This window comes from Rhea americana, unplaced genomic scaffold, assembly GCF_003343005.1.
Source record: "Rhea americana isolate MKP2758 unplaced genomic scaffold, rheAme1 scaffold_1, whole genome shotgun sequence".
In the NCBI taxonomy this organism is placed as follows: domain Eukaryota; kingdom Metazoa; phylum Chordata; class Aves; order Rheiformes; family Rheidae; genus Rhea; species Rhea americana.
Genome location: NW_028185038.1, coordinates 17,873,973 through 17,900,687, shown reverse-complemented (window position 1 = coordinate 17,900,687; position 26,715 = coordinate 17,873,973). Strand labels below are relative to the sequence as shown.

Genomic DNA, 26,715 nt, shown 5'->3' with positions numbered 1-26,715 from the left:
TTTTTCTGATGACTTAAATTTTGAGGGAGGATTTGCAAATCTTGGGTTCGGCACTTAATTTGAGGATTCTACTTACCATGTAGGCTGTCAAGGAGCATTAACCTTAAGGTAAGATGAGCACATAGAGCACAAAGCTGTGAGCTGATGGCATATACTATAGCAGGTGTTAAATAGTATTATCCATCCTGCTTGCTACAGTAAATAGGATTTCACTATTATGATGTGTCAGGATTTTCAGAGAAATCAAATTTGCTAGACACTAAACTGCCATCCTTGCTGCTGAGCAGCTTTATTCTGGGATCTTGCGTTCATACTAATCCTGTTGGTAGGAAATGCTTATACCAATTGTGCAGGGAAATTATAATTTAATGATCTCTTCCTTTTCTTTATTCAGGGCTTAAAATGGACCACTGTGCTTGGCAGTGATAGCCCCAGTGCTCTGAAAAGGAGATAATGTGCAGTTCAGTTTTACAGCCAAGTATTGGCTTTTTTGTACGTGTTTATAATGAACATAAGTGCTACAATGCAAACAATGCAACTTCCACATTTCTTTAGAATGCTTCAGAATATTGTTTACTTTTTCAAAGTCTCAGCAACTAAATAATTAGAATCTGTTTACTATGTTTTCTTGTAAACTGTAGTTTGCAAGATGTAGATAACAGAGGGGGACTATTATAAAGCAATATAAGAACTACAAACACTTTTATTTCCTACAGTGCATCTTAGAGGCTTAAGCATTTTTCATTTCTGTTTGTTTTAAGTTATCAGTCTGTTTATTTTCTTTGATCTTGCATGACTGTATCAGCAAGAATTTCATAACCAGAAGATGATTCTGCTCCCACCTCTTGTGTTTAGACATGTGTATTTGGTAGAGTAAACATGTTTTGCCTTTGCACATTTGTGCTGCTTCGTTCCTGCCGTTCAAAATCAAACAGCAGTGAGATAAGTGCAGCGTTTCAAGACTTCAGGCTGGATCCAGTTAGGTAGAAAACGGTTTTGGTCGATGATACCAGGTACCGTGCGTTTATGTGAGGCCCTAGGAGAGCTCGGCAAATGCTCTCCCGTTCTTCCTGTGAAGAAATGTCCTTGCCTCTAGCACAGAGCGGACGGACTTGCTGAGCTTGAGCACTTGCTCAATTAAGAGCAGAGCGTACTTTATTGAACACGATGCTGGTACGTTCTTCCAAATTGTCCATTGGAAAATACAAAATACTGCTCAAATACATTTTTATTACAAAGATAATGCACAAGGGTGGTCGTAATCACTGTGTATTGTGTTTGTGTTTACGTCTTTCTTACCATAGATGAGCGAAAGGATCTTTCAGTAGCAGATTTGATGCATGCTCTAATTCTCTTTCTCTGAGAACAGGTTTCATAAAATAATCCCTCATACCACTCCTGACGTGGAGAGTTTCTCTAGCTTATTTAGAGACTGCTTATAGTGGCAGTCTCTAAATATCCATAATTTAAAAGAAAAAAAATTCTCCCCCTCTCTTTTGTGAGATGTCATTATTTTTCCTGTGTATATATGTATACAACTCTTTCTCTATATAGAGATCTGAATAGCTACATATAGATATCTATATAAAGAGGTGTATATAAGTAGGAAGTTAGCATTTATTTGTAGAACTATGCTAATAGGAGTGTCAGATTTTTTCAATACATTTACAGATCTAATTTTTTATTTTGAATTTGTTCATGTAAAGTGAATGGAAATAAGAAAATTGACCAAATTACTCGGTGTTTTACTTGCGATTAAAGTAACTTCGCAGGCAGTATTTGCTGCAAGAAGTAACCCTGACTGTGGCTGGCGGAGTTTAAGATACGCTGCGCGAATGAGATAAAAGTAGGAGTTCGTCCTGTTTTCCCAATGCTTTGTATTTCCATACTGCTCATAAAACCCACTCTTTTCACTATTGACCCGAGCGTAATGTTTTTGTCCATTTAGCATAATAAAGCTGTCACCCCAGCCCGCGATCTCGCTTCGCGTTGCCAGTATTTCTCGCCTCAAATTTCATTGTATTTTGGGGATGGAGCTTTTAGTGAGCCCTCCTTGCCTGGCGGGTTGAGATTAGGAAACCTGCCTGCCGGCTGCGATATCTGAAACCTCAACCTGATTGACGAAGACGGACGAAGCTGCAGCCTTCTGGCTGGCGCGCCGCGTTAACGCCCTGCCTCCGTATCCGGCAGTCATTATTCTAAATAACTGTTTTTGAGCCTTTTCTTTTTGCTGCTTATTATCCTCTATTTCCATTTTCTGATTAAGTAGCTAATATGCATATTAGTCATTAGTTAATATGAATACGTACCCAGGACTTGTATATATACATGTTTTTTTCCCCCTGAAACCACTAAAAATACCTGGTGTGTGTTCCGAGACATTTTTACCGTTCAAAATCCCTCTTTGCGTCCCATCTTTCATTGTTACAGATCCGATCAATAGCGATGCCACAATGCTGCTTAATAACAAAATAAGGAGTTGTTGTTCCACGCTGCATAGTAGCTATTGATCTTCCTCTAAATGTTTGCTTATAGATTATTTTTTTCCATTCTGCGTTTGTCTTTATGTGAATGGAGAGAAACAGAAGCGTGATAACCATTACTCCAGGCTCTTTTGCTTATGCAGTAGCACGCTTGGTCCTCACTTCCAGCGTTTAGTCAGTAGTATTTCATGTAGGTTGTTTGTGATCCTTTTTCTAGTTCTCTGCTATGTGCAAAACCATGGGTTGAGATGCTTTTTTTTCCTTTTTTTTCTTTTTTTTTTCTTTTTTAATTCGTTCGATTTGGAGCAAAACTGGGTAATTCTGTGTTTTCTTTCTGTGTAAATTTGCATGAAACCTAGGGCTAATGATATAGTGGATAGAAAGTAATAACATAGAATCTCAGCAGCAGGGATGTGTCTATGTAATCTTTCAGGATTTTTCAAATACCCATTTTCTTATGGAACTTTTTTTTTTTTTTTTTTTTTTTTTTTTTTTTTTTTTTTTTTTTTTTTTTTTTTTTTTTTTTTTTTTTTTTTTTTTTTATCTCCATCAGTTTATTTCTCTAACCCATCATTAAGTTAGTAACTTTTTTCCTGAGTAGCTTCCGGTTCAATCCATTTTACTCCTTTCACTGCCTACAACTGACTTTGATATTTCACCCGTAGGCTCAGCTGTCCGTATAGAGGGTCGCCAGCCTTTCCTCCGCCGTGATTTCTCTTCATAGGCGTCCTCAAGCCTCCGCTCTCCCCGCTGCATTTCACGTTGTGCTTTTTCCATTCCTCGACCTTTTAGGTCCTCGCTGTTTGAGTCACAGCGATTGTGTTTTCATTTAAAATTTCAGCTGTGCTTTTCTCCATCCTGTTTTTGAGGAGCAAGGAGAAGCATCATGAAGCATATATATATATATATATATATATATTTGTAACAGGCACTGTCGAATAAAACGGAGAAAATCTGATCTGAGTGTTGAAAGAAGGTGTTTACTGCGTTTCATAGGCTATGGCAAAATGTTTTAACATATGTGTGGTTAATCAGTAGACAGCTTTTGTTTTCCTCCTCCAACCGCCTCTCCTTTACAGAAAATGAAGTTCTGGTACCAAAACTGCTCTCAGTTAACAGCGCGCAGTGAGATAGGTTGCTTGGATTTCTTTGTCAAGGTGCTGTGCTAAGGAAACACTTCAATTTTAAATTGAAACGTGACCGGTAACATACTGAATTTTATGATTCCTCCCCTCCAGACTTTACTGGGTGTATAGTACTAGGAGTAACTCAACAGGAATAATACTTTCATCTCTTTCACTTTCCTGGGAGTCTGATAGAATTATTTTCCCTGAAACATCTTTATCTTTTTAATATATTTCGTACTCTCTTTTGATAGACCAGTAATTTTATTTTGCTCTTTTGGGGCAAGCTGAACAAGGGAGGTGAGGAAGAATACAGACCAGTCCCTTTTATTTTATTTTTTTTTTGCTTATTTTCTACTCCCTGTCCTTTACATGCTTGCTTTTAAAAACAAGAAGTGACTAGTGTAAATATGCCTTCCACTTAAACAGGCATCAGTGGTGCTTTTATGTGCGTTAAAATGTTGTGCTCTGAGGACGCTTCCTTACTAAAACACCCACTTTTCCCCCTAAACTGCGTTCAGTAATTCTTCTCGTTATAAAGCGCTAATATTTACGTGAAAGGTTGCGACGCTGTTTTGTTAAGCCTCGTAAACCGGAAGGCTGAAATGGCAGATACGGACTTGATTTTTCAGTGCTTTCGCTCCGAGCGAGGTCTTAATTTTCCGGCCCGTTGGAAACGCTCGAGCCCCGTAACGGAGAGCTGGGCGAGCGGATCCCCGGGAAGCGCTGCGGCTCCGTCCTGTTCGCCAGCGCCGCCAACGCGGGAGCTGCCGGACGGCAGACGGTGGGGAGAAGGACCTGGGGGGGGAACCGATCGAGCCGATCTGGGCCGACAAACAGTTTCTTAATAATTAATTTCTCTGTCCTGCCGGGAAGGAGCGCCGTCAGAGGGCCCTCCACGTCGCGCTTGCGTCTTAGCGCCGCCGAGCAATAAAATACTGAAAAACAAACAGAGGGGGGGGGGGGGAAAAAAAGAATAAAAAATAAGCGGTGGTTCAGACACGGTCTTTTTCGTCCGCGCGGCCGAGGAGGAGTCTTGAGCCCTCAACGGGGAGCGGGCGCGGGGGCGAGGATGCGGCGCTGCCGGCGCGCCGTGCCGGGGACGTTTGGCAACTCTGGCGTGGACGCCGAGGCTCTGAAACGCGTTCTCGTGGGCGCGCGTGTTTCTGGGCCTCCAGAGGCTTTTGCCTTTTGAAACGCGGGGAGCCTCTCCTGCCGCTTCTGAGATCTTCGTTTATTTTCCCCTCCTCGTGTCGCAGAGTTTAACCGTGTACCTTGCAGTGGGCTATAATCACGTAGGATTATGTATTTATGCGCGCTAAAACACAGAAACGTAGCCACGGTAATTACGAAGTAAATTCAGATGAACCACGGCAGAGGAGTTAACATATGTCTAATTCTCAGACAAGAATTACAGTTTTTGAAAACGTCTTGCCTTAAACACTTCAATGTTCTCCATCTCTGCTGCTAATGTAATGCAGCTAGAGGTCCTTCCCATAACAATTTTTTTTTTTTTGCTTCCTGTCTATACATTTCTCAAACACAAAGCACAGAGGAGACATTCGTTGTCCCCTAACAGCCTATAGCAATAATACAGGGTATTTCTGGTGTTTGAAACCATATGTATTTTAAAAAGCATTGCAGATGCTTGTTGCTACATGCCAGCTCAAGTGCCTGCTAGCGCCAAGCTTGCCAGTGATTTCTGTAGTTAATCCTCACTAGCCTACAGTTTTTAGAAGTAAAGCGTAGTAGTGTTTGGCAGTAGTCAGCTTGGTATAAACTGTAAGTGCTAATTCCTGCGGGTTACAAAATGCAAGTTCCTTGCATTTTGACCTGGGGTATACAAAGCCTCGCTAGCTGAATAAATGGCAATTTTGTCTGTGTCTAAGGAGTAGAAGTTTGCACCAAAAAAATCTGCTTAATGATCCTATTTCTGTTTCAGACTTAGACTTCAGAAAATTCATTACTTTTTCTGTGCTGCAATGTCCCCAAACAGGGGAAGAAGGGATGCAGCTCGTCAAAATACCGTATGAGAGTGAGTTCCCTGGTAAATTCTGTAAAAGCAGATATTGCACAATTTGTTGTCTAGGAAAATAAGCAACTTAAAATATGCAATCTTCGAATCTGTTATAATCAGCAGAACATCTAGAAATTTGAAGGCATGATTATAATTTCTTTTTTAACTCTTTTTCCTTGATTAACTTGTCCAATGGACTTTTTAAGTGAGCTTCCAGGTTGTGCTTTTGAATGTATTTCGTTCTTAATATATCACATTTTTATTTTTCATATTGGGCGTTGCATGTGTATTACTGTTTATTATGCAGAGATAGGGAAACAGCAGTTCCTGAAGTATGTGCTGCAGACTTCTAGATTGTAGTGATTGATATGTTATGAGGCATTTTTCAGCAAACCCTATTTTGTGGCATTTGCAGTACTTGAGAGCTAGCATGCCTTACATCTGAGAGACTCACCTTAGCGTTATGTGCTATATGTATTCATGCCTTCTGTTATTAGAACAGTAAATACAGAGATTTTTACTCCTTATCTTTTCTTCTTGAGGTTCTTTTGCTTTATATTATAAATTCTTCAGCCAGAACCAGCCATTTTGAGTACTTTACTGACAGCAAAGTGTCTTCAACGTCCTCTAGATGTTTTAAAATGCGCAGAGTGTTGGGAATGTGAGAATCTGGCTGCTGGGCAAGCGTTAGTATTTCAGTAGGCCTTCAACTGCATGAATTAAAATATTACTGTGTATAAACAAGACAAATGATTGGATAATAGTGCAGGTTGGACTTCCTTTTGTTAGAAAATATGGAGAGAGTTTTTTAGAAAAAATTCTTCAAGAGCATAAAACATCCTTTCTTTAATTCAGAAAACTTAGCTGATTTTTCTTTTCAATGGTTGCTATGAATTGACAAGAGATTTCAGATGCTTATAAAAATAGAAGAACTTCTCTAAGAAGTGAAAAATCCTTACTGCACCTGTACTTTCGTATTAGAAAATCCAAGTGTAAAATACTATATGTTTTTGTACTGTGTGCATTTTTTTTTTGGTACTGACAACTACCTCACTAGTCAGATAAGAAGACAGAACAAGAAGCTTTCAGGCACATAAACCTATTTTCAGATGTCTCTAAGCTTACTGATATTATTTGACTTTTCTTCTGGTTCGAGTTTTAAGAAACAGTACCAAGAGAAGGATGGAATAAAGTGGAAAGCTTCATTTGCAGGTAGCATAAATGCAATTCTTGGTGGTGTGATCCATGGGATATAGGTCTCATACAAACAAGGTGTCATCTGCTGTGGTATTCAAGAGTCAACTGGACAAGGTCCTCGCAAACTGATCTAGCTGGACCTAGTTTGAGCAGATGGTTGGAATAGATGGCCTCTGAAGGTGCCTCCTACATTATTCTATGTTTTGGCATTGTAAAATGAAGCTTGCCAATTCAGAAAACTTTCTTGCCATTTTTTACTCCTCATAGCAATCTGGAGATTGAATAAATAATTGTGGTAATAGGCACATCATAGCGAAGAGTTACTATAGTGTTCAGCAAGTTTACCATTATGTCGATCCTGCAAGGCATTGCCAGGTCTCGTAATCACAAAATGAAAGTTTTCTTGTAGTAGGTTTAAGATAGCTGACCAAATCAAAGTTATGAGAGTTTTTGTTGCGTAGCTTTGTATCTTGGAGGGAAAAAGAACAGAAAACATAACTATATCAAGTACCCTCTAAATGCTCCCATGCATTATACAAATATTACGTATTACTTAGAGTAAACTGCAAAAATCAAAATTTGCAGATACTTATATTTATCAGGAAACTTTGTTAATTGATAAAGACTTTGAATTTTCCTAGCTAGACCTTTTACTCATAATGAATGAAGGAGAATTATGAATAATTGTAGTTGGACAGTTGGTATTTTGGAAAGAACTACCTTCAGGTTGTGCCTCTGCTTTGCTGATAAGTATTCAGGAAACTTGGTTTAAGCATCTAGCTTTAGGCAGGTGAGATGTGACGAATCCCATCCCAAAAGACAAATACTGTGGACTATTGCAAGGGTAGAAGGAATCACAGGTAGAAGGAATGTTTGTAATAACGTCAGTGACACGTAGAGCCAAATTTAGGGGTCCTCTCGTTTGAGATAGCAAAACTGGGATGCGTTCTCTTGGTTTCTCTCCCAAGGAACCAAGGATAAATGTTTGGCTTTCCCCCTCCCTCGTTTTCCCAAATAAATGTATGCTGTGGGTTGAGACTATGTGTATAATGCAGATTACGTTTTTGAGAAGTGGCTAAAAAATCTGTGCAGACTAATGAAGAAAAGGTGTCTGTTAAAGGCTATGGATATCTAAAGAAATACAGACAGTGCAGCACAAATGATCACTTTGAATGGTAAGGGAAAACAAAGACACCAATGGGAGAATATACTTAGGAAAGATAGTACAGATGCTAAGTATCTGCCAGAAGATTGAAAGACATAATAACAGTTAAGGCTCAAAAGATGCACTGAACGCTGCGGGGGGGAGAATTGAAATGGATAGTGAGACTTAACAAAACCTGCAAAGAATGCAGAAAAAGAAGCCCAGTAAATAGAGGGAATCATCTTTGGAGGGCATGAAACATAGCTATAAATTAACTGTGAATGTTTTTGTCAGAGCTGTACATTTGAATTATTTAGCCTAGTGTGTCTTTCGGCTGTAGGAATTTTGCGGCGTCTTGCCGTATCACTTGAGAGCAATAGAGCCATGTTTGTAGGCTCTGAAGCAGTGTATTTAGTGCTAATGGTTACACCAATGGCTTACTGAAAAACTTAATTGCTTTTTTATTACAGGACCTGGATTTTTTTTTATTTTAATAGGTTTTTAAACGAGAAGCCCACCTTCTTTAGTTTTGGCACTGTATCTCTCAGCAGAGTATTTCCGTCCAAGTTCCAAAGAGATGGAACTACTGGAATACTCTGTTGCAAGAACATTGTAAAATGCTCATTAGCTTGATTTTAAACATGCTTATAGCTTGTTTCCTTTCTTACTTCTCTAAGTAGCAGCATAGTTGTCAATTTAGACTGAAGAGTATCAAAAGTAGTTTTCTTGGATTCTGATAGTTAGCAGTCATTTAAGGCAAATACATATGTTATTTTTCACCATTTTTTTATATTCACATTCTTGTTATACCAATTTTCTGTTGTACCAATTCTTATTTTCTTTTTGTACATTCTTACTGTACCAATTTCTTACTGTACCAATATTCTTATTATACCAGTCCTGATGTTTGCAGACTGTTCCCACATGATGTTCAGAGCAGCTGCAAGAGATTATCCTTGAAGTACTTTGTTTTTATTATCTATAGAATCATGTTATTGATATTTAGTTCTCTACTGTTGTGCTTAGCTCTTGTTTTACAGCATCAGCTGTCAGTCGGCTGATATTCTGTGATTGAAAGGCTTCCTGCCGTGTTACCTCGTGGGTGGTTTGATGTGGCTCTTGAACTTTACACACTGAAATGATGGTCTGGCTGGCATTAAGCTCCTCTTCACTGACAGGCTGAGCCTCACATCATCAAAATGTTTTCATCTGACAGTGATGCAGACAGTCAGATACCACCATTTGGAAGACCTGTGCCAGCAAGAGCTAGCGAGATTTCTTGGTCTGACCTGACGGAGATACTGAAGTCACCCTGAGTAATAACCTCCTCCTGTTTGGACACTGCAGCTTGTAATTCCTCAGTGTGAAGGTTTTAGTAGTATTGGCCAAAACTGTCCTTGTGTCTTGGTGCAGTGTCATGTCAGCAGTGCCGAGACAGTTGCTCAAGAAAGCTAGCACAACCTGGTATCAGTTCATAAAAACAAAGATAGAACTTCTTATAGCTATGTTATAGAGACAGGAGTAAGCATCTGAGATGACATTGTTGCTAAGGCTCTTGGGTTGTGAGAGACGGAGTATTTTAGAATTGCTTTTAAGAACTTTATTCTTGATCTCTTGATGATTGGCGTGTGAGTGTTATTTGTGGCAGCTTTGTGCTTTTCAGAAAATGGTAATCTTGCACTCATTATGCCCTTAGGCAAGCAATCTAGCTGAGCAGTGATAGTGGTAGATCTAATAAATTAGACTAAACTTGCCTACTTATCCTTTATTTGAAAGAAGATGTAGACAATCCCTGATTCTTTCTGTTGGGTTTCTGCCACAAGATGAATTTCACATGAAGCTGCAGTGCAGATTGCATAGCTAGCAGTCAGTATCAGGCTTTCCTTCTGATACCAGGCATAACACTGGCTGTAAGGACATGTGTGTGTATATATGTATGTATATATGTACACATACATATGTACATATATACATGAACACATACACATATGTATATACACATATACATGAACATATATATGTTCACAGAATCATAAAGCTGTTTGGATCAGAAGAGGCCTTGGGAGCTCCAATGTCGTGCTTCAAGCAGACACACTGACATCAAACCGGGTTTTTTAGGGCTTTCTTGAGTTGGGTTTTGAAAATCTCTAATGCTGGAGATTCCACAACCTTTCTGGGTGCCAGTTGAAATTCTTAATTACCCTTAGGTGGAAAATGTTTTCCTTATATCCATTAGGAACCTTCTTTGTTTCAATTTACAACCGTTGTCTCTTTTTTTCCCCTACCATGCACCTCAATAAAGAGCCTGACTTCGTCTTGTTGGTAACCTCTTAGCTGTCTAAAGGCTGCTGTTAGGTTCCTCAAAGCCTCCTCTATCCCAGGCTTGCCCAAGCCTTGTTCCCTGGGCCTCTGCTCATAGGACACATGCCCCCAGTTTGTGCAAACTTGATGAGCTGGCACTTCATCTCCTCCTCCGGGTCGTTGATAAAGGTATTAAACAGGGAAGGTTTCAGTAGAGACTGCTGAGGATCTCTGCGTCCAGCTGGCCTCCAAGCACATGCTGAAGCATTAAGCATTGCCCTTTGGGTCTGATGAGCCAGCCAGCTTTTCACCCATGTTTCACAGCAACAATTTGATCATATTCCTTTAACTACCTTAATGAGATAACTGTCTGCCAGCTGACCAGTATGAGTTTGAAACAAGCAATATTTAAGGTGATTTTTCTCAGACCATTCCTTTGATTACAGAGGCTAACATGACCTTAAAATATTGTTCTGTCAGCCTGGGAAGTGCAAAACAGCATGGCTGCTGGTGTTGTAGAAGAGCTGCTTGGAGCTCAGAGCTGTCTCTGCTGCTAGTTTGCACCAACAGGTTCATCGACAGGCTCAAGATCTCTTCTCTTGATTTCCTAACACCACCAGATTTTGTAAGAATTGCACATGTAGGGGATGAGCTGCAACTGTCCAACAATTCCTAGTGCCACAGCCTGTATTCAGTGACACCGAGATAAGGGACATCTGAACTTGCATTTCTTGGGAAATATTAATATGTCTTTTTTTTAGAGTGGGGGGAAAATGTCTGCTTACGACATTGAGGAAAAAAAAAGTTCTTTATAAACTACATTTTCTCTAACATGTAGTTTTGGAAAGGGTGAGACAGAGAAGAAAAGTTGTAAATAGGAATGATTTAGGTTAAGCACCTTATCAGCAGGAGATGTAAATATAGTTATGCTGGTCACATGTGCATCTCTAAGATTGAGAAGATTTGTATTAAAGACTATATTACAATTACATGCAGATTAGATGCTTGGGTGAATAGTTGTAAGAATTTTGAATAGATTTGTCCTTTTCAAAGGTTTTCATTTTTTTTGGCAGCTCCAACTGTTAACAAATTAGAGATCAATGTTCTACTCGGGTAGAGAAGTGAAGTGAAGCATATCTTGCGAGAAATTTTAGACTTTAACAGTTGCAGTTAAAGGTATTTGTGGTGCCTGAAAAACAGGATTAGAAACTCAAAAGAAAAGGTCAACGAATGAGCTATTTTCCCCATTTTCTGCTGATAACTGAGTTTAGTAGTTTGCCCCCTTGCTGCACATTGAATGTATATTCTTTGACAAATGCATATGTCATGAAACTAAATGAATTGTATAGTAAAGTGAATTGTCTTCTGGAAGAACATTTGCCAAGCTTCAGTATGTTTTTCTTCTTTGTTTGAGTAGGTTGTACTACTGTCTCTTTCTCTGGCAACTTCAGCTCTGTTTTGGGTACCTGATGGCCTTTTCATCTTCTGTAGCTAACATTTTTGCTGGCATAGATGTCCGGAGTCCTCCCTGCAGTATCTAATGGTTTGGACATCTTTTCCATCTTGAGGGCACTCTGGTTCATAGCCCATTCCTTGCAGGACATATGGGGAAGATGACCGTGACTTTGGAAAGGATTAAGGGTAAAAGATGGAGGGGAGGGAATTGCATTTGAATTGCAGCCAGTGTAGGTAAGCTGCACCAAACACCTGAAAATGGCTGTTAACTTTAAATTCCTTACCATCCACAGTTACTTACTACATTTGGTCCATATCCTTAACTTGGCTTTTCTGAATCACAGAGCTGCTCTTTCAGTTTGTTTTCTCTCCTCCTTTGCAGCTACTTTTCCCCTACTAGTTTTGCAGTTAAAAAGTTTTCCTCTGCTATGACGGCACATCCCCTCTTCTTTCTGTGTCTTTTGTCTCTGTGAATACCTATGAAGACCTTTGTGCTGAGCATCCCTATCATGTTGTCAAAGTCTCCCACCATCTATTAGATACTTCTCTGGAAGATCTGACGCTCTGCAAGCAATGTCTATGCAGGAGTTCAGACTTCAAAAACTCTCTCTGCTCTGAGCAACAGCTGTTCTTTCATCTCAAGATGTTCCATTTGAATGGATTTTCATAAAAGTTGAATGCCTCATTATTTTTAGCCGTGTGACAGGTATGGAGAGCTTTCTGGCCCATCCAGTGGCTTCTTGTCTTATGATGAAGGCAAAACAGAATACCAAAAGCAATCAGTCCCCTCATTCAAAATATAGTTCACAGAAACAGATGTATATGCAAACCCCAGCAAGAAGCAGAAATCGTAAGCTATATGTAGATACTAGAAGCAGGACATTGGATATTCTCATTTCCTTGGAGCAGAAAAAAAAAGTGCAGCAGTTAGCTAAATAGCACAGACCAAATGAGAGAAATCATAACTTGTATAAAAACAACTTGTCTAAAAATTCTAGCAAGGGCCTGATCTGAAGACACTTCAGAAGAAATTACTGCCTTCATATGTCATTTTAATAGCATTTGAGGTAGAATGAAGATGCAGTATTGCTTGGGAATCTGTATGATGTTATATGCTTGGTATTCCATGGCTTATTGAAATCAATTCAGAGACGAATAGAGGCTTTTAATTCGAATAAAGATACCATAAAAGTGGTCATATATTTAAAAAGCAGTAACTTAATATAGTTTGGAACTTAGATGTATGCATGCTGTTTAGCCCTACGGTAAGCAAACTCATTCTTTCTTTGTCAGTACCCCTTCTCCCTCTTTTTATTTTAAGCCTCATAGATCAAGCATGATTTGAGTGTGTTAAGGATATTTTTGTAGCAGTTTATCTTGCCTTTTTCCTTCTAGTCCACGCAGTATCTTTGACATGATCTCCTGACCATGCACCTTATACAGGTCCTCCATACAACCTGAAACACCACTCTCCCTGGGTTTCCTCTGCACTACTGCCATAACGGGTCTCTTCAGACCGAGGTATCGTCTGGCCTGGCTTGTCATCCCTGTTTTGCAGCAAGAAAACAGAGACTGAAACAGTCTTGAGGATAGATTCAAGTTGGTGAAACAACTCTATAGGCTTAAGAGAGATCCCTTCCAGTATAGGTCTTGGGCTGCATGCAAGCAAAACATTTCATACTATGTATAAATGAGTTCTTAGAAGAATCTGAGCTGAAATGGCCAGAAGTTCAGTTCAGGGATAAAAGTAAGCTTAACTTCAGCAAAAATAGATTAAAAGAAAAAAAGGCAAAAAACCCTTTCCAATTTGCCATTCAGTGAGCATGATAATCTTTGCCTGCCGTTGCTTTCAGTCTTTCCATGGGGGAGGATGACAAGGAAAAAGAAGTCTTTATATTATAATTTCTACCCTGAATCGCAAAGGTGCCCAACAGCCCAGGCTCCTCGTTCCTTTAGGAGGTGGAGCAGGCACTGGGCTGCTCCGAAGTCAAGCTGTGCCCATTTTTGTCTTCCACAGCACTGTCTTGTATAAAGGCCAGATTTTACCTCTTTTGTGTGGAAGTCACGCGTCCTTTTTTTGTGTCAAATAAACTGTTAACTATTAAATTAAAAAAAAAAAAAACTTAAAATAGATTGCCTGAGCCTTATGTTCGTATTGAATCAGGGCTTTAAGAGCCAAGGTGCTTAAAAGAAAAAATTTCAATGGCAAAAATAAGTCATAGTATGTCTGTGCAGTAAAAATGGTTTCAGCTGGTTTGTAATGAAATAGTGCATATAGGTGATGTTTCTTTGGCAAAATTAAATGAGGGCTCTCAAGTCCTCCTGCTTCTTTTGATAACCTTTTATCAGCTTGGATGACACCAGATCTTTGAGAACTTTATCTGGCTGCAAATCTGAAGATTTTCAGCAGTGCACTTCTACTTTGAGGTTCCACATGCAGACAAAACAGCTGACCTTGTAAGATTCAGTAGAATTTATTTTCTAATGCAGACCTTTAAAATCATAGTTATCTAGCAAAAATAATAATTCTCCTTCCACAATATGTTCTTTGAGGAGTATCTGCTCCTTCTTTTATTCAGGCAATTATTTTGGAGGCTGATATGATGGGTTTTTTTCCAATGATTAGATCATGTTTTCCTCTGCTGATTTAAACTGTTATTTATATTTGATATTACTCCATTTATCAAGGCAAATTGGATGGATTTGAAGTTAAAATCCAAGTCCTTTTTTCTTTAGCTTCTCTTCCACAATGCCAGCCTGCACTTCTTTCTGTTCTCTTCTGTGAAGGCAGCTCTTAAGAAAGCTCTTCTTTCATAAGAATAACAAATTCTGATCTTTCCTTTCAAAAAAAGTACTAAAAAAAAGGTACTAAAAAAAAGGTGTAGCAAACACCATTTGTCACTCATTTTGATTTAGTTTGCAGCCTATATGTTATCTGCTTAGTCTTTGAGCCATAAACACTTTTACATAACTTTATATGTAGTGGTCTCATTTCACCTGACCAGAAGGAGAAAGTTGATGAGGCCTTCTATAGACAGCTGGAGGTAGCCTCACGATCACAGGCGCTGGTTCTCATGGGGGACTTCAACCACCCTGACATCTACTGGAAGGACGACACAGAAAGGCACGAGGAGTCCAGGAGGCTCCTGCAATGCACTGATGATAACTTCTTGTCACAAATGGTGGAGGAGCCTATGAGGAAGGTTGTCCTGCTGGATCTTGTCCTTACCAAGAGAGAGGGACTGGTTGGAGATGTGAAGGTTGGGGTCAGCCTTGGCTGCAGTGACCAGGAGATGGTGGAGTTCAGGATCCGGCGGGAAAGAACTAAGGCAACAAGCAGGATTGCAACCCTGGACTTCAGGAGATTCAGGGACCTAATGGAGGAATCTCATGGGTTAAGGAGCTACAAGGAAGGGGGTCCAGGAGAGCTGGCTACTATTCAAACATCACTTCCTTCAAGCTCAAGAGCGGTGCATCCCTATGAGTAAGAAGTGCAGCAGAAGAGGGCAGGAGACCTGCACGGGTGAGCAAGGAGCTCCTGGCCAAATTTGGACAGAAGAAGAAAGTACACAGAATGTGGAAGAGGGGAAGGGCTACTTGGGAGAATTATAGGAATGCAGTCAGAGTATGTAGAGATGCTGCAAGGAAGGCTAAGGCCCAGTTGGAACTGAGTCTGGCAAGGGATGTCAAGGACAACAGGAAGGGCTTCTTCAAATACATCAGCAGCAAGAGGAGGACCAGGGAAATATGGTCCCACTACTGAATGGGTTGGGGGCCCTGGTGACAAGGGATACAGAGAAGTCAGAATTGCTGAATGCCGCCTTTGCTTCAGTCTTCACTGCTAAGGGCAGCCCTCAGGAATCCTGCAGCCTGGACGTGAGGGAGAAAGTCTGGAGAAGGGAAGACTTTCCTTTGGTTGAGGAGCAAAGGATTAGAGACCTTCTGGTCAGGCTAGACATCCACAAATCCATGGGCCCAGATGGGATGCACCCATGGGTACTGAGGGAGCTGGCGGATGTGGTTGCCAAGCTGCTCTCTATTGCCTTTTAAAAGTCATGGAGAACTGGAGAGGTGCCTGAGGACTGGAAGAAAGCCAATGTCACTCTTCAAAAAGGGCAAGAAAGGGGGACCCAAGGAAACTATAGGCCTGTCAGCCTCACCTCCATCCCTGGAAAGGTGATGGAACAGCTCATTCTGGATGTCATCTTCAGACATGTGGAGGATAAGAGGGTGATCAGGAGTAGCCAGCATGGATTCACCAAGGGCAAATCCTGCTTAACCAATCTGATAGCCTTCTCTGGTGGCATGACTGGCTGGTAGGTGAGGGGAGAACAGTGGACGTTGTGTACCTTGAGTTCAGCAAGGCTTTGGACACTGACTCCCATGGCATCCTCCTAGAGAAGCTCAGGAAGTGTGGGTTAGACGAGTGGACAGTGCGGTGGGTTGAGAACTGGCTGAAAGGCAGAGCTCAGAGGGTCGTCGTCAGTGGCGTGGAGTCCAGTTGGAGGCCTGTGGCTAGTGGCGTCCCCCAGGGCTCAGTTCTGGGTCCCATCCTGTTCAACTTCTTCTTCAATGACCTGGATGAAGGGACTGAGTGCCTCCTCAGCAAGTTGCTGATCCCAAGCTGAGAGGAGTGGCTGACACCCCTGAGGGCTGTGCTGCCATTCAGAGGGACCTGGAGAGGCTGGAGAGCTGGGCAGAGAGGAACCTCATGAGTGCAGAGTCTTGCACCTAGGGAGAAATAACCCTAGCACCAGTAGAAGCTGGGGGCTGACCTTGTGGAGAGCAGCTCTGCAGAGAAAGACCTGGGAGTGCTGGTGGATGACAGATTGACCATGAGCCAGCAATGTGCCCTTGTGGCCAGGAAGGCCAATGGTCTCCTGGTGTGCATTGGGAAGAGTGTTGCCAGCAGGTCGAGGGAGGTGATCCTGCCCCTCTGCTCAGCCCTGGGGAGGCCTCATCTCGAGTCCTGTGTCCAGGTCTGGGTTCCCCAGTCCAAGAGAGACATGGAGGTAGTGGAGAGAGTCCAGCGTAGGGCTACAAAGATGATCCGAGGGCTGGAGCACCTGCCCTATGAGGAACGGCTGTGGGAGCTGGGCCTCTTCAGCCCGGGGAAGAGCAGACTGAGGTGGGATCTGATCAATGTGTACAAGTACCTGAAGGGAGGGTGTCAAGGGGATGGGGACAGACTCTTTTCAGTTGTCCTGTGTGACAGGACAAGAGGCAATGGGCAGAAATTGAAGCACAGGAAGTTCCACCTGACCATGAGGGGGACTTTCTTCCCTGTGAGAGTGACGGAGCACTGGCACAGGTTGCCCAGAGAGGTTGTGGAGTCTCCTTCTCTGGAGATCTTCAAGGCCTGCCTGGATGCAACGCTGTGTAACATGCTGTAGGTGACCCTGCTTGAGCAGGGGTGTTGGACTAGCTGATCTCCAGAGGTCCTTTCCAACCTCACTGTTTCTGTGTTTCTATGATTCTTTGATTCAGGTCAATTGGATTACAGTCATGTGTGAAATTATTTGTGTAAATGTTTGCAGGATTTTCTACTGAGAACAGAACACCTCTGAAGGGCTTACTGCATAGGCATACTACCTAACACAAGCTTACAGTTTTTAAAAAATATCTAAGGGTTTATTAGGTAATTTTGGAACTATAAGTGAAGATTTTTGTATCAGGAAGCTAAAATCTGGCAGAGTTTGGATGATTTCCAGGTCCTGTTTGTTTGCCATGCCTGGGAAGATGCATCTGTTCTTGTCCTACTCAAGGTTAGTAGGACAATTCATATTTCTATAACAATAACAATTCACGTGTGTTTAAACAGTGGTACCCTGCTTCTGACTCAGCTTTTGCAAGAGCCTTCTGTCGTACTGATCCAGTTGTTTAAGGAGCACAAAATACTGTATTTCCTCAAGTGTGTTTATTTGTACAGTGCTGTTGCCCAAGCCCTAGCAAAGCCTGAAAACAACCACTTAAACTTGTTAGTGATGAAAGCTGAAATTATCACAAATACATTTTGTGCTTTGTAAGAGATAGGTAAGGCATGATATGAAGTCTTGGAATCCGTAACTATTTGTAGCATTTTGTACGTCTGGAAAAGTACTCACATTTATCGCTTGTAGTTATGTTCAGCCCTTGAAGTCATAGGTGGCTGGGTTTGTCCATGCTGACAGTCATAGCGCAGTTTGGGGCTCAACCTCTGTATATAGCATAAAAGCTCTGGTTTCGCCCAAGAGGCTGGCTCAGTGTGAATGCCTTTCCTGCCTGGAGGTGGAAATCCTGAACATACTTCATACCTCAGTGCAGGTCCGTTCTTGTTCAGTAGACCTGGCTGGATCCAGCAGAGGCCAGGCCAAGGAGGTAGCAACCCAGGCTGCCGTATGCTCCCTGCATGCTCTACCTGTGCATGGAGCAGAGAGTTTAAGACCAATTTTAAGCAAGTTATAACCAGCAGCACGAGTGAAAAGTTCTGAATGTTGGATGCTTCCATATGTTCCTTAGTGGCTGAGAGGCCAAGAAGATAATGTTTTTGATCCAGGATGAGTCACAAGCTGCTGAAAGACTGATGTCTTCTCCTAGACGTGTGCAGTTAATCCCTGTCAGAGTCCTAGGCTGGATGGATCTTTTTTAGTCTGATAAAGTACTTTTTTTTTTTTTTAGGGGTGGGCAGCGCTCCTTCAGTCGAGCAAACAGCAAATGAAGAGCATGTACGCATGTGATTTAATTTCCTCCAACTTTAGCAGCCTGGAAGTTGAACATCTCTTCTGAGCTGCTTATCTCGCCCCCCCCCCCCCTTTAGGTCAGCAATAATGGACTTTTTGGAACAGAATTAATTATTCTGTAAGACGAGTAGGATAACTTCTGTCTAGAAACATCTGTGCTTAGGGAGGAAATCTTGGCCATTAGTTTAGACTAGATACTTCCATTTTTAAGCAGCTGTAGTTTAATTACCGTCAGCCAAATTTGTCACTTGATTTTGGTATTAAGATTAAGCAACATACCCCATGTTATGTAAGAACTCCAGGTCTTAAAATAGAATTCTCTACCTTTTTAGTGGCACACTTAGATTAAAGAATCCTGGGGATTTGGTGGGGTTTTTTTTGAAAATAATAAATACAGTTGAGGTCTGCACGCATGTGTCTACGGTGCTTAATGCAAAATCGTAGGTAGTACTGAATTTTGGTCTCCTTCCCTCTCTCCACTTTGGGGACAAAATGGCTGCATTTGCAATATCTGCTGAAATTAAGCATTAATTCCGTTAATTAAGATCTACATAAAGATCTACAAGGTTTGCTGGCTGAGCGCCTGATCCCGAGCTACTCTCTGATAGTCTGCTGCCACTGGGTGGGATAGCCTTGATAAACTCTTAGAAAAAATGTGGACCTCTGCAAATCTGAGAGTTGAACCATGACTTTTTTCTTCCACTTTGAGTTGAATGCTACATAAATATACAAACTAGATATACAAAAGTTGCATGTGAGTTGTCGAGTGAGGAAATCATTTACATTAACAGTAGAGAACTTGCTCCCCAATTATTTATAAAGGTATTAATTGTTTTTTAAAGCTCAGTGCAGTAATTCCAATTGGTGCTACTTCATAGCACATTTTTTTCTGTATTTAGGGAAATGACTGTTGCCACTTTGTCCTGAGGATGAGCGAGGACTTCTCAAAATCTGTTTTGCCTTTAAATTATAGATATGTACGCATACAGCTCTCTCTGTGTATATGTATTTACATGAAAGAGAATCTGAACGAATGTCAAAGGACAGTCTGATCCAAGAAACACAGTGCACTTTAGCTAAAGATGACAACACTTTTGTGATAGCTTGAGTCTACTATAGCATTAAAACCTCTTGGCATATATAGAAGCTCAGCTGATCACTTGAATTGCAATTAAAAAGTAGAACAGGTATACTTGGGATATTGTCTTTGTGTCAAAAATGCTCCTTCGTGCTTGAAAATGATAAAAAATTGCAATCGATCCTTACAACTGTTGTGTTCATCTTTATTGATCAGGCAAAAGAAAGATAAATCGCAGCCCAAATAAGATTATAGTAAATGTTAGCATCATAGGGGACTGTGGTATGATAGAGAGCTATTCATCATCTCAAATGGTGACCTGTCCACACTCGCCCCATAGTCAGGCTGCTGTCTAATCGCATGCCTATTGATTTCATCTATGTCCAAGAAAGCTGGATGTGACTGTCACTGGGCAGCTAAATGCAAAGAGGTCACTGGTGTGAGGAGGATTTCATTTTCATTTTCTTAGTGGCCAGCAGTGATTTATGAAAAAAATAAATGACCTCAAGTCACATGCGTGGAAACCTTGGTTCCAGTGCGAATGAATTATTAGGTCTCAATCTCAGAAGCAAGGGTTCAGTAGACCACCGTGTTCTTTGTGATCTGTACGTGCCCTTTGACTGCAGTACGTGTTACGCAATTTGTTTTAATTTGTGGTAAAATATTAGACTTGAAATGCAATTTTGCTCCTGTTCTCCATTGCTGTTCTTTCCAGCGATAGCTGTATGTTTCAGGTTCATGGTTCACAAGAACAGACTTTGGAAGATGAGCTCCTCAAATGAGAAGGAAAAATGTTTTTACTTTTCTAGTTAAAGCTGCCTCTTTTGAAGTTTTCACCGAGTGTTTTTGCCTTAGAGGGCTATCTTAGCTGGATTCCTCATAACGTAATTTGCCACAGATAAATGTGGTTCAGGAGGTAGCTCTTCACCCACTGATCAAGGAGACTGTCATCTATGGCTTTTATAAGAGTAGTCTTTCCAATTACAGGCTAATATTTTAGCAATTGTGTTTTAAGTAGATTTCCTTTTCATACATCAGTGCCTTGAGAAAAAATAAAATGCAACTGTGCTTACTTTACCCAAAATAAACATAGAATGACAGTTTCAGTGGACTGCATTGGGCCATCCAAGTATGTTAAATATTTTGAAGATGCAGAATCATAATCATGACATAGATAACCTTAAACCATAGTACTAATAAGTAGATTATTAACACAGTCTTTAAATTTTTTCTGTGCGAGTGTGGGATGTGTAATAGTGAGATTTTTGTTACTGTGTTAACATGATTTCTTGGGATGCCAGATGACTCGAGTTGCAAAACTAAGAGAGAGTTCTAGCTCGTGCCAAAAAAACCTTCATACATCTCTATAGTATTATGTTGTCTGTGTGCCCCAAGTGTCAGAGGAAAATTGTTTTTTGAAAACTTTTGAACTGCTTTAACTTTTTTATTCCTCCAACTGTGAAGCCAGGTGCCTTAGTTGTTATATGTTAAGTCCAACTGTGTTAGGGCTATAAAAACCTCTTTAAAAATACCAAACATATATTAACTAGACATAAAGTGTCAGGGCATTATAGTCATTTGTCTTAGAATATTGTATGTCCCACTGAGAAGCTGTGACATTTTTAAGTATCGAGAAGTTTTACTGCTTGATGATGCAGTCTTGTCTGGCCTGCATTTTGGAAATTAATGGCTTGGAGATACTAAGTGAAAGGCTTTCCCTGGTTTAGGGGAGATAGGAATATGTTTGGGAGCTGACTTATTTTAAAAACTAAAATTAGCAACTGATTGAAGCAACCTGGAAACTTGGCGTATTAAAATGGCTCCGTACGGGATGCGTTGCCAAGGCAAAGAGCAGAAGAGAAAGTCAAACCTTAGCTAATTTCTTGTGCAACATTGAAGTTTGATATGAATATCATCTGCAGGCTATATGGGGGTATATGTGTAAGCAACACAAACCATGCACATGCAAACAAGTAAAGACTCAGTATTTTGATTTTTTTTCCCACACAATTGAGAAACTTCAAATGTCCTAATACAGCCTAATACTAAATAGTTGAATCTAACCTGTCTCTCTAAGAGCCACGTCTTTTGCATAATCATTCTGAAAAAGGAGAACGCACTTATCAAAAATGCCTATGAAACTTTGTTTGCAGAATTTGGTCAGTTTTGGAGGAACATCTTAAATTTATAAAATACTCGGATTGATGTTACTTGATAAGTATTAGCATGTATGTAATAGATATTATATAAAATCTATATTATTAATTTTTTGATTTTTTTCAACTTTCCAGAGTGCGCAATTCTACAAAGTTACCACAGAGCAATACCAGAAAGCTGCCGATGAAGTGTCAGCTCGGTTCAAGTAAGTCTTTTTTATCATTATTTTTGAGGCTGGGAAGTAGACAAATTCTTAGCAGCATTAAAATGCATAATAATTCGCCTTTCTGCCACCGTATCAGTCTGTGCTGGAAAAAATGCTAGTTATTGAAATGAGAGGATTTGGAAGAATTTGGAAGCCAATACATAGTAACCATAAGCTGCATATAAATTGGATGTACAATTAGTAATATACTAATTAATTTATATTTGATAAGATGCATGAAATATGCTTAAGGAATATATTTTTAGAATAGTTTCACTAAGAGAAGAGCAAAAATGTCGTTACAGCTTTGCATTACAATAGTATTCATCCATGATACGAACGGATTTAAATTAGCAACTTAACTTTGCCCCTAGCAGAGAAGGTCAAATTAAATAATTTTTTATTAGTCCTGAGGATGGTTAAATGAAGATATAGTAATTGATGGATCAAAGTGACTCTGACCCTTAGCCTTGGACTCTTCCCTTTCTGCCAGTTCATCCATTAGGCAGGAGGTTCCATTTATCATTTTAGTAAGAACCTGAAAAGAACTTTATACAACCTTTTAGTCTCACCAGTAACCAAAAAATGCTGTATAAAATGAATTATTCTGTGGCCATTCTTAGGCTTATGAAAGGTTTTTCCTTTGGCTTTTTGATAGGCAGGAAGTTAAAAGGCCTTCTTGAGTTGTTGACAATGATATAAAACTGTGAAGTTCTTAACTATAAGGTAGAATCATTTTGTCTTTTAATATTGTAAGTTGTTAGCTGCTCATTGGTATTTATATAAAATCTTGGTACTGGTTAATGATGCAAAATTTGTATTATTGAGGACTGAGGTCTTTTGTCCCTGCAACAAGAGGAACAGAATGATCATTGACTCTCAGTCTGGTTTAAGTGTGATTTCGATGGCCTCCCATTACGGACAAGAAGCCTGCTATTTTGTCACTCACAGTAATTTTTTCTTTTTTCCGGTCCACTAAGATTCCCACCAAGGCTGTATTTCTCCTTCCTTTGTTGCATTTGGGTGTTTTGAGGTTTTGAAATCTAATTCTTGCCTAATCTGACTTCTGTTACTTCAAAACAAGCTTTTATTGTGGTTTGAAGAAGCTTAGGTGCTTATTGTGGCCAGAGGTGGGAAGCCTGTTCTTTTTCCTCTAACATATAAGCAGTTTCTAAAATAAATCTAATGCTTTTGGGTTTCTTTTTGCACAGAGCTGGTAGAGATAGCAGGGGCCAGTAAGTTGTATCATGAAATAGCTAAGAATTTTGAGAATCACATTTTGGAGGACATTTCAGTCTGCATAAACCAAAAGAGAATTTAATAAAGAGGGATTTGGAGAAGGAATCAGAGAATGACCTTTTTCTTAATTTTCTAGAGACTAAAAGTATACATAGAAATCACCTATTCGACTTGCCTTCACTGTAGTGCCATTACTGAAATTACTGTGCTTCTTTGTCAAGCTACATTTTCCCCAAAATTATTTGGAGAGATTTGATTAGTGGATCCAGTTTTGGTCCGTTACTTTAAAAGGAAAACAGTATGATAAGAAAATGGTACCTGAAAAATATGCACATAAATTAGGGTAGGTTTGATAACTCTTTAAAGTAGAAAAGAGTGCATGAAATATCAATACTACTGCATCATTTTACGTTTTTCCTTGTGTAAAATCCTTTTAAATGGTATGTCTTTTTTTATTGAGAGTTTAAACTTAGCAGATGTTGTTTTATCGCTGCCTTTTATATGTGGCTTGATGGATAAATTATGAATGATTTAGTGAAACCTAAAGATCATGCTCTTTTGGTGTCACCAGGCACTTCTCATGTTCAGTTTAATTGCATGTGAGGAGTGAGGACAGAGTTTCAAGCAATGGTGTTTAAAGAGCTTGTTTAATTGGCTGTAAAAGAATTAAATAAAGTTGAGCTGCTAAATTTATAATTTTGTTAATGCATAAACTAATGTGCTGCATGTCGGTGTGATTTCAAGTTCTAAGTGAAAGATTAATAGATCTATTTGTGGTATTGGTAGGAAACAGTCTCGATTAATTTTAAACATGTCTAGTATTTTACTAAGTTTTGTTCAGAGAACTTGCACTTCTGCAACGTTTTAAGCAAAAATCCGTTTCAAGAGTGAGGAGGAGTGGATAATGACTTAGGTATTTCCTGGATTTTCCTTTCCTTCCTCCATTTAGTCCTTGAAATTACATCAGCTGTGGCCTCACCAGTCTTAAGGGCTAATTCGTCCCATTAAAAGGGAAAACCCAAATACCCCATGTAGACTTGTACCACAGAACTGCCAAGTCTTCTCTATTTTTTCTGCCATCCTTATTGATGCCTGCTTGCTACCTTCTTTGGTGCTGCATGAATTAAACTGCTATTCCAAATGTTCATGATAAATGTTTTATCTCCATGAGGTCCTGATTCACATTGATCAAACTCTAAATTATCAGATGGTTCATCTCTTTAGGACACTAATTCACATTGATCAAATTCTAAATGACCAGGTTCAGTCAGTTCCTGCAGTACACAAATTGCATTAAAACAACATTACTAGAGCATGCTGCCTTTTCTAATGTAGGAGTTATGTTACCCACAGTTACATTATGAGCAGAATTATTATATTATGAAGATGTCTCTGTTATAATGAGAAGCTACACAAGAAGAAAAGAATGCAATATTACAGGAAGAGCTGGGCTTTGAGCAGAGATTTGGGCTTTTTTTTGCCCCTTTAATTTGAAGAGCTGGTGGGGGAAATTTGGTGATCGCAGTAGTGACATCTTATTCCCCCGTGATGCTTAGAGCCAAGTAACATCTTGATTATTCATTAGGAATAGAGCAGTAGATAAGACAAATTCTGCTCAAAATAAATGTTTTTACTTGAACTGCCATGTTTTTTTTTTTTCCCGATTCCTTTCAGCAGATGACAGACTTTATAGCTGTTCACTAGCACTTCTCGAAAATACTGAGCCATTCCTCTCCTGTTCAGTGATCTCTGTTAAACAATGTGGAGTTGCTTATTGCTGCTGTTTTTTTTTTTTTTTTTTTTTTTTTTTTTTTCTTTTTTGGCAAAACCCTATTCCCCAGCTGCCAGATGGCACGGGGCTGGCTGAGAAGTTATGATATCCAGGTCCTCTTTGGGAATCAGCTATTCGTTTTGATTCATACTCTGCAGGTGGTGGTTGTGCAAAGCCGAGGGTAAGTTGGTTTTTCCCTCTACCTCAGTGCGTCACTTCAGCACTTCTAAACTCCCATGTCTTCAAAGAAGCCAAATTCTGGATCTTGTGCTTCACAGCACTGTAGTCTTTGCCCCTTTGCTAATGTGTTGGCGGATGCTACCATCTAGACTCCTGGATGAAATTATCCAAGGCAAACAGTTATAATCACAGCAGGTTTTTGCATGATGAGGTCTGGAAGCTTAGTGGTTCATTTTGAATTGCAGATTTTGATGGCTTCAGTCTCTTACCGTGAGACTTACAATCCTGAACCTCGCCGTTAGGAGTAATGTCTCGGAGAAATCATAGCTGTTAGTTTCATTAAACATAGCAAGGTTTGAGGTTTGTTCCGGCTGCTTCACGCAGGTACGGTCTTCACATGTCTGAGAATTAAAAACATTTTTACAAACCGAATCAATACAGCTCACATGATCCTAGATAATTTCCATTGCTTTGATAGTTTGATCACTGATGGAGGTCAGGACTCTGCAGTACCCAAGCGAGAGCCCATTACAACCTCAAAACTGAGTGAATCATTTGGATTCAGGATACGGTAAATCACAGTATATACCAAAACACTGATCTCACGCATTCCTTTCATTGGTGACATCTGTGTCATGAAGTTTGGTTTATTAATGTTGCTGAGAAAAAAGTTTAAAGCACAGTTTAGCCATATTTTATGACCGTCTGTAAATACTCGGAAAAATTAAGAATATGTCCTTAAGTTGTATTTTAACTAATATTTTATTTCAACTGGAAAGCGTAGCAGAGGAAGAGTTCATAATGAAGGGACGTTAATGAATAGCAGGGAGACTTGGATCTTCAGGCAGAGTTGTCTCGGAAAGCAGAGATGCCTGTTTTGTGGACACTGGAAAAATGCAATGCAGGGAGGAAATGAGCTTTTTAATGACACCATTGGCCTGAAAGCAGAGAACTCTTGTTACCCATGTGATGCTGGGCACGTTTGTTAACTTACCAGGGATGCTTCTTCGCTCTCTAATATGATACTTGCATACTACTGTAATATAAAAATCCACATTAGATACCTAGGTAGATAGTCTGTGCTGGTATTTTTGCTTGTGCAGATCATATGCCTAGAAAGCTTTCGATTTGCTAGTTGTTCTTACTGTTACCTTAATCAGTATTAATTTTAAAAGCTAAAGTTGAAAGTGCAGGTTGTGAATTAAATAGGGGTTGTGCCGACACTGCGGAGAGGGTGGCATAGGAGCGAGGGTTGCTTAGATCCGTTTAACCTGCACCGTTGTCTCCTGTCTGGCGGCATTACTCTTAATAAGCTGAGCGTGAATGGTATTTTGCAATGTGCATGTGGTCCTGTCGCCCCGTGTAGGCTTGAAATGGTAGTCGGAAGGTGGAAAGCTCCGTCCGGGAGGAGAAAGCGTTGAAGAGACTAGAAATCTTTCCCATCACTATTATTTATGTTGATTTTACAAAATCTTGTGCCTTTTGAGTGCAAAGAAATAGAAACGGATTAGGTTCCTTTGCTTTCTTTTTCAGTGGACGTGTCCCAGGGCTTCCGTAGCAGAGCACGTTCAAGCAACGTGCTTGGCTTTCTCCTGCTTCTTTGCGTGTGTGGTTTTTGCTTCCTGGACAAACACCTTGTTCCCTC

The 26,715-nt window shown here is 40.1% G+C and overlaps 1 protein-coding gene across 2 annotated transcripts in view; it reads left to right on the top strand.

The window, feature by feature from the left end:
- CHCHD3 (coiled-coil-helix-coiled-coil-helix domain containing 3) overlaps positions 1-26,715 on the top strand; it is a 150,216-nt gene that overhangs the window by 99,633 nt on the left and 23,868 nt on the right. For both annotated transcript variants that reach the window (XM_085299759.1, XM_085299751.1), the window contains exon 6: positions 21,810-21,880. In XM_085299759.1, the coding sequence (XP_085155885.1) occupies positions 21,810-21,880 (71 nt within the window). The remainder of the gene's footprint in view (positions 1-21,809; positions 21,881-26,715) is intronic.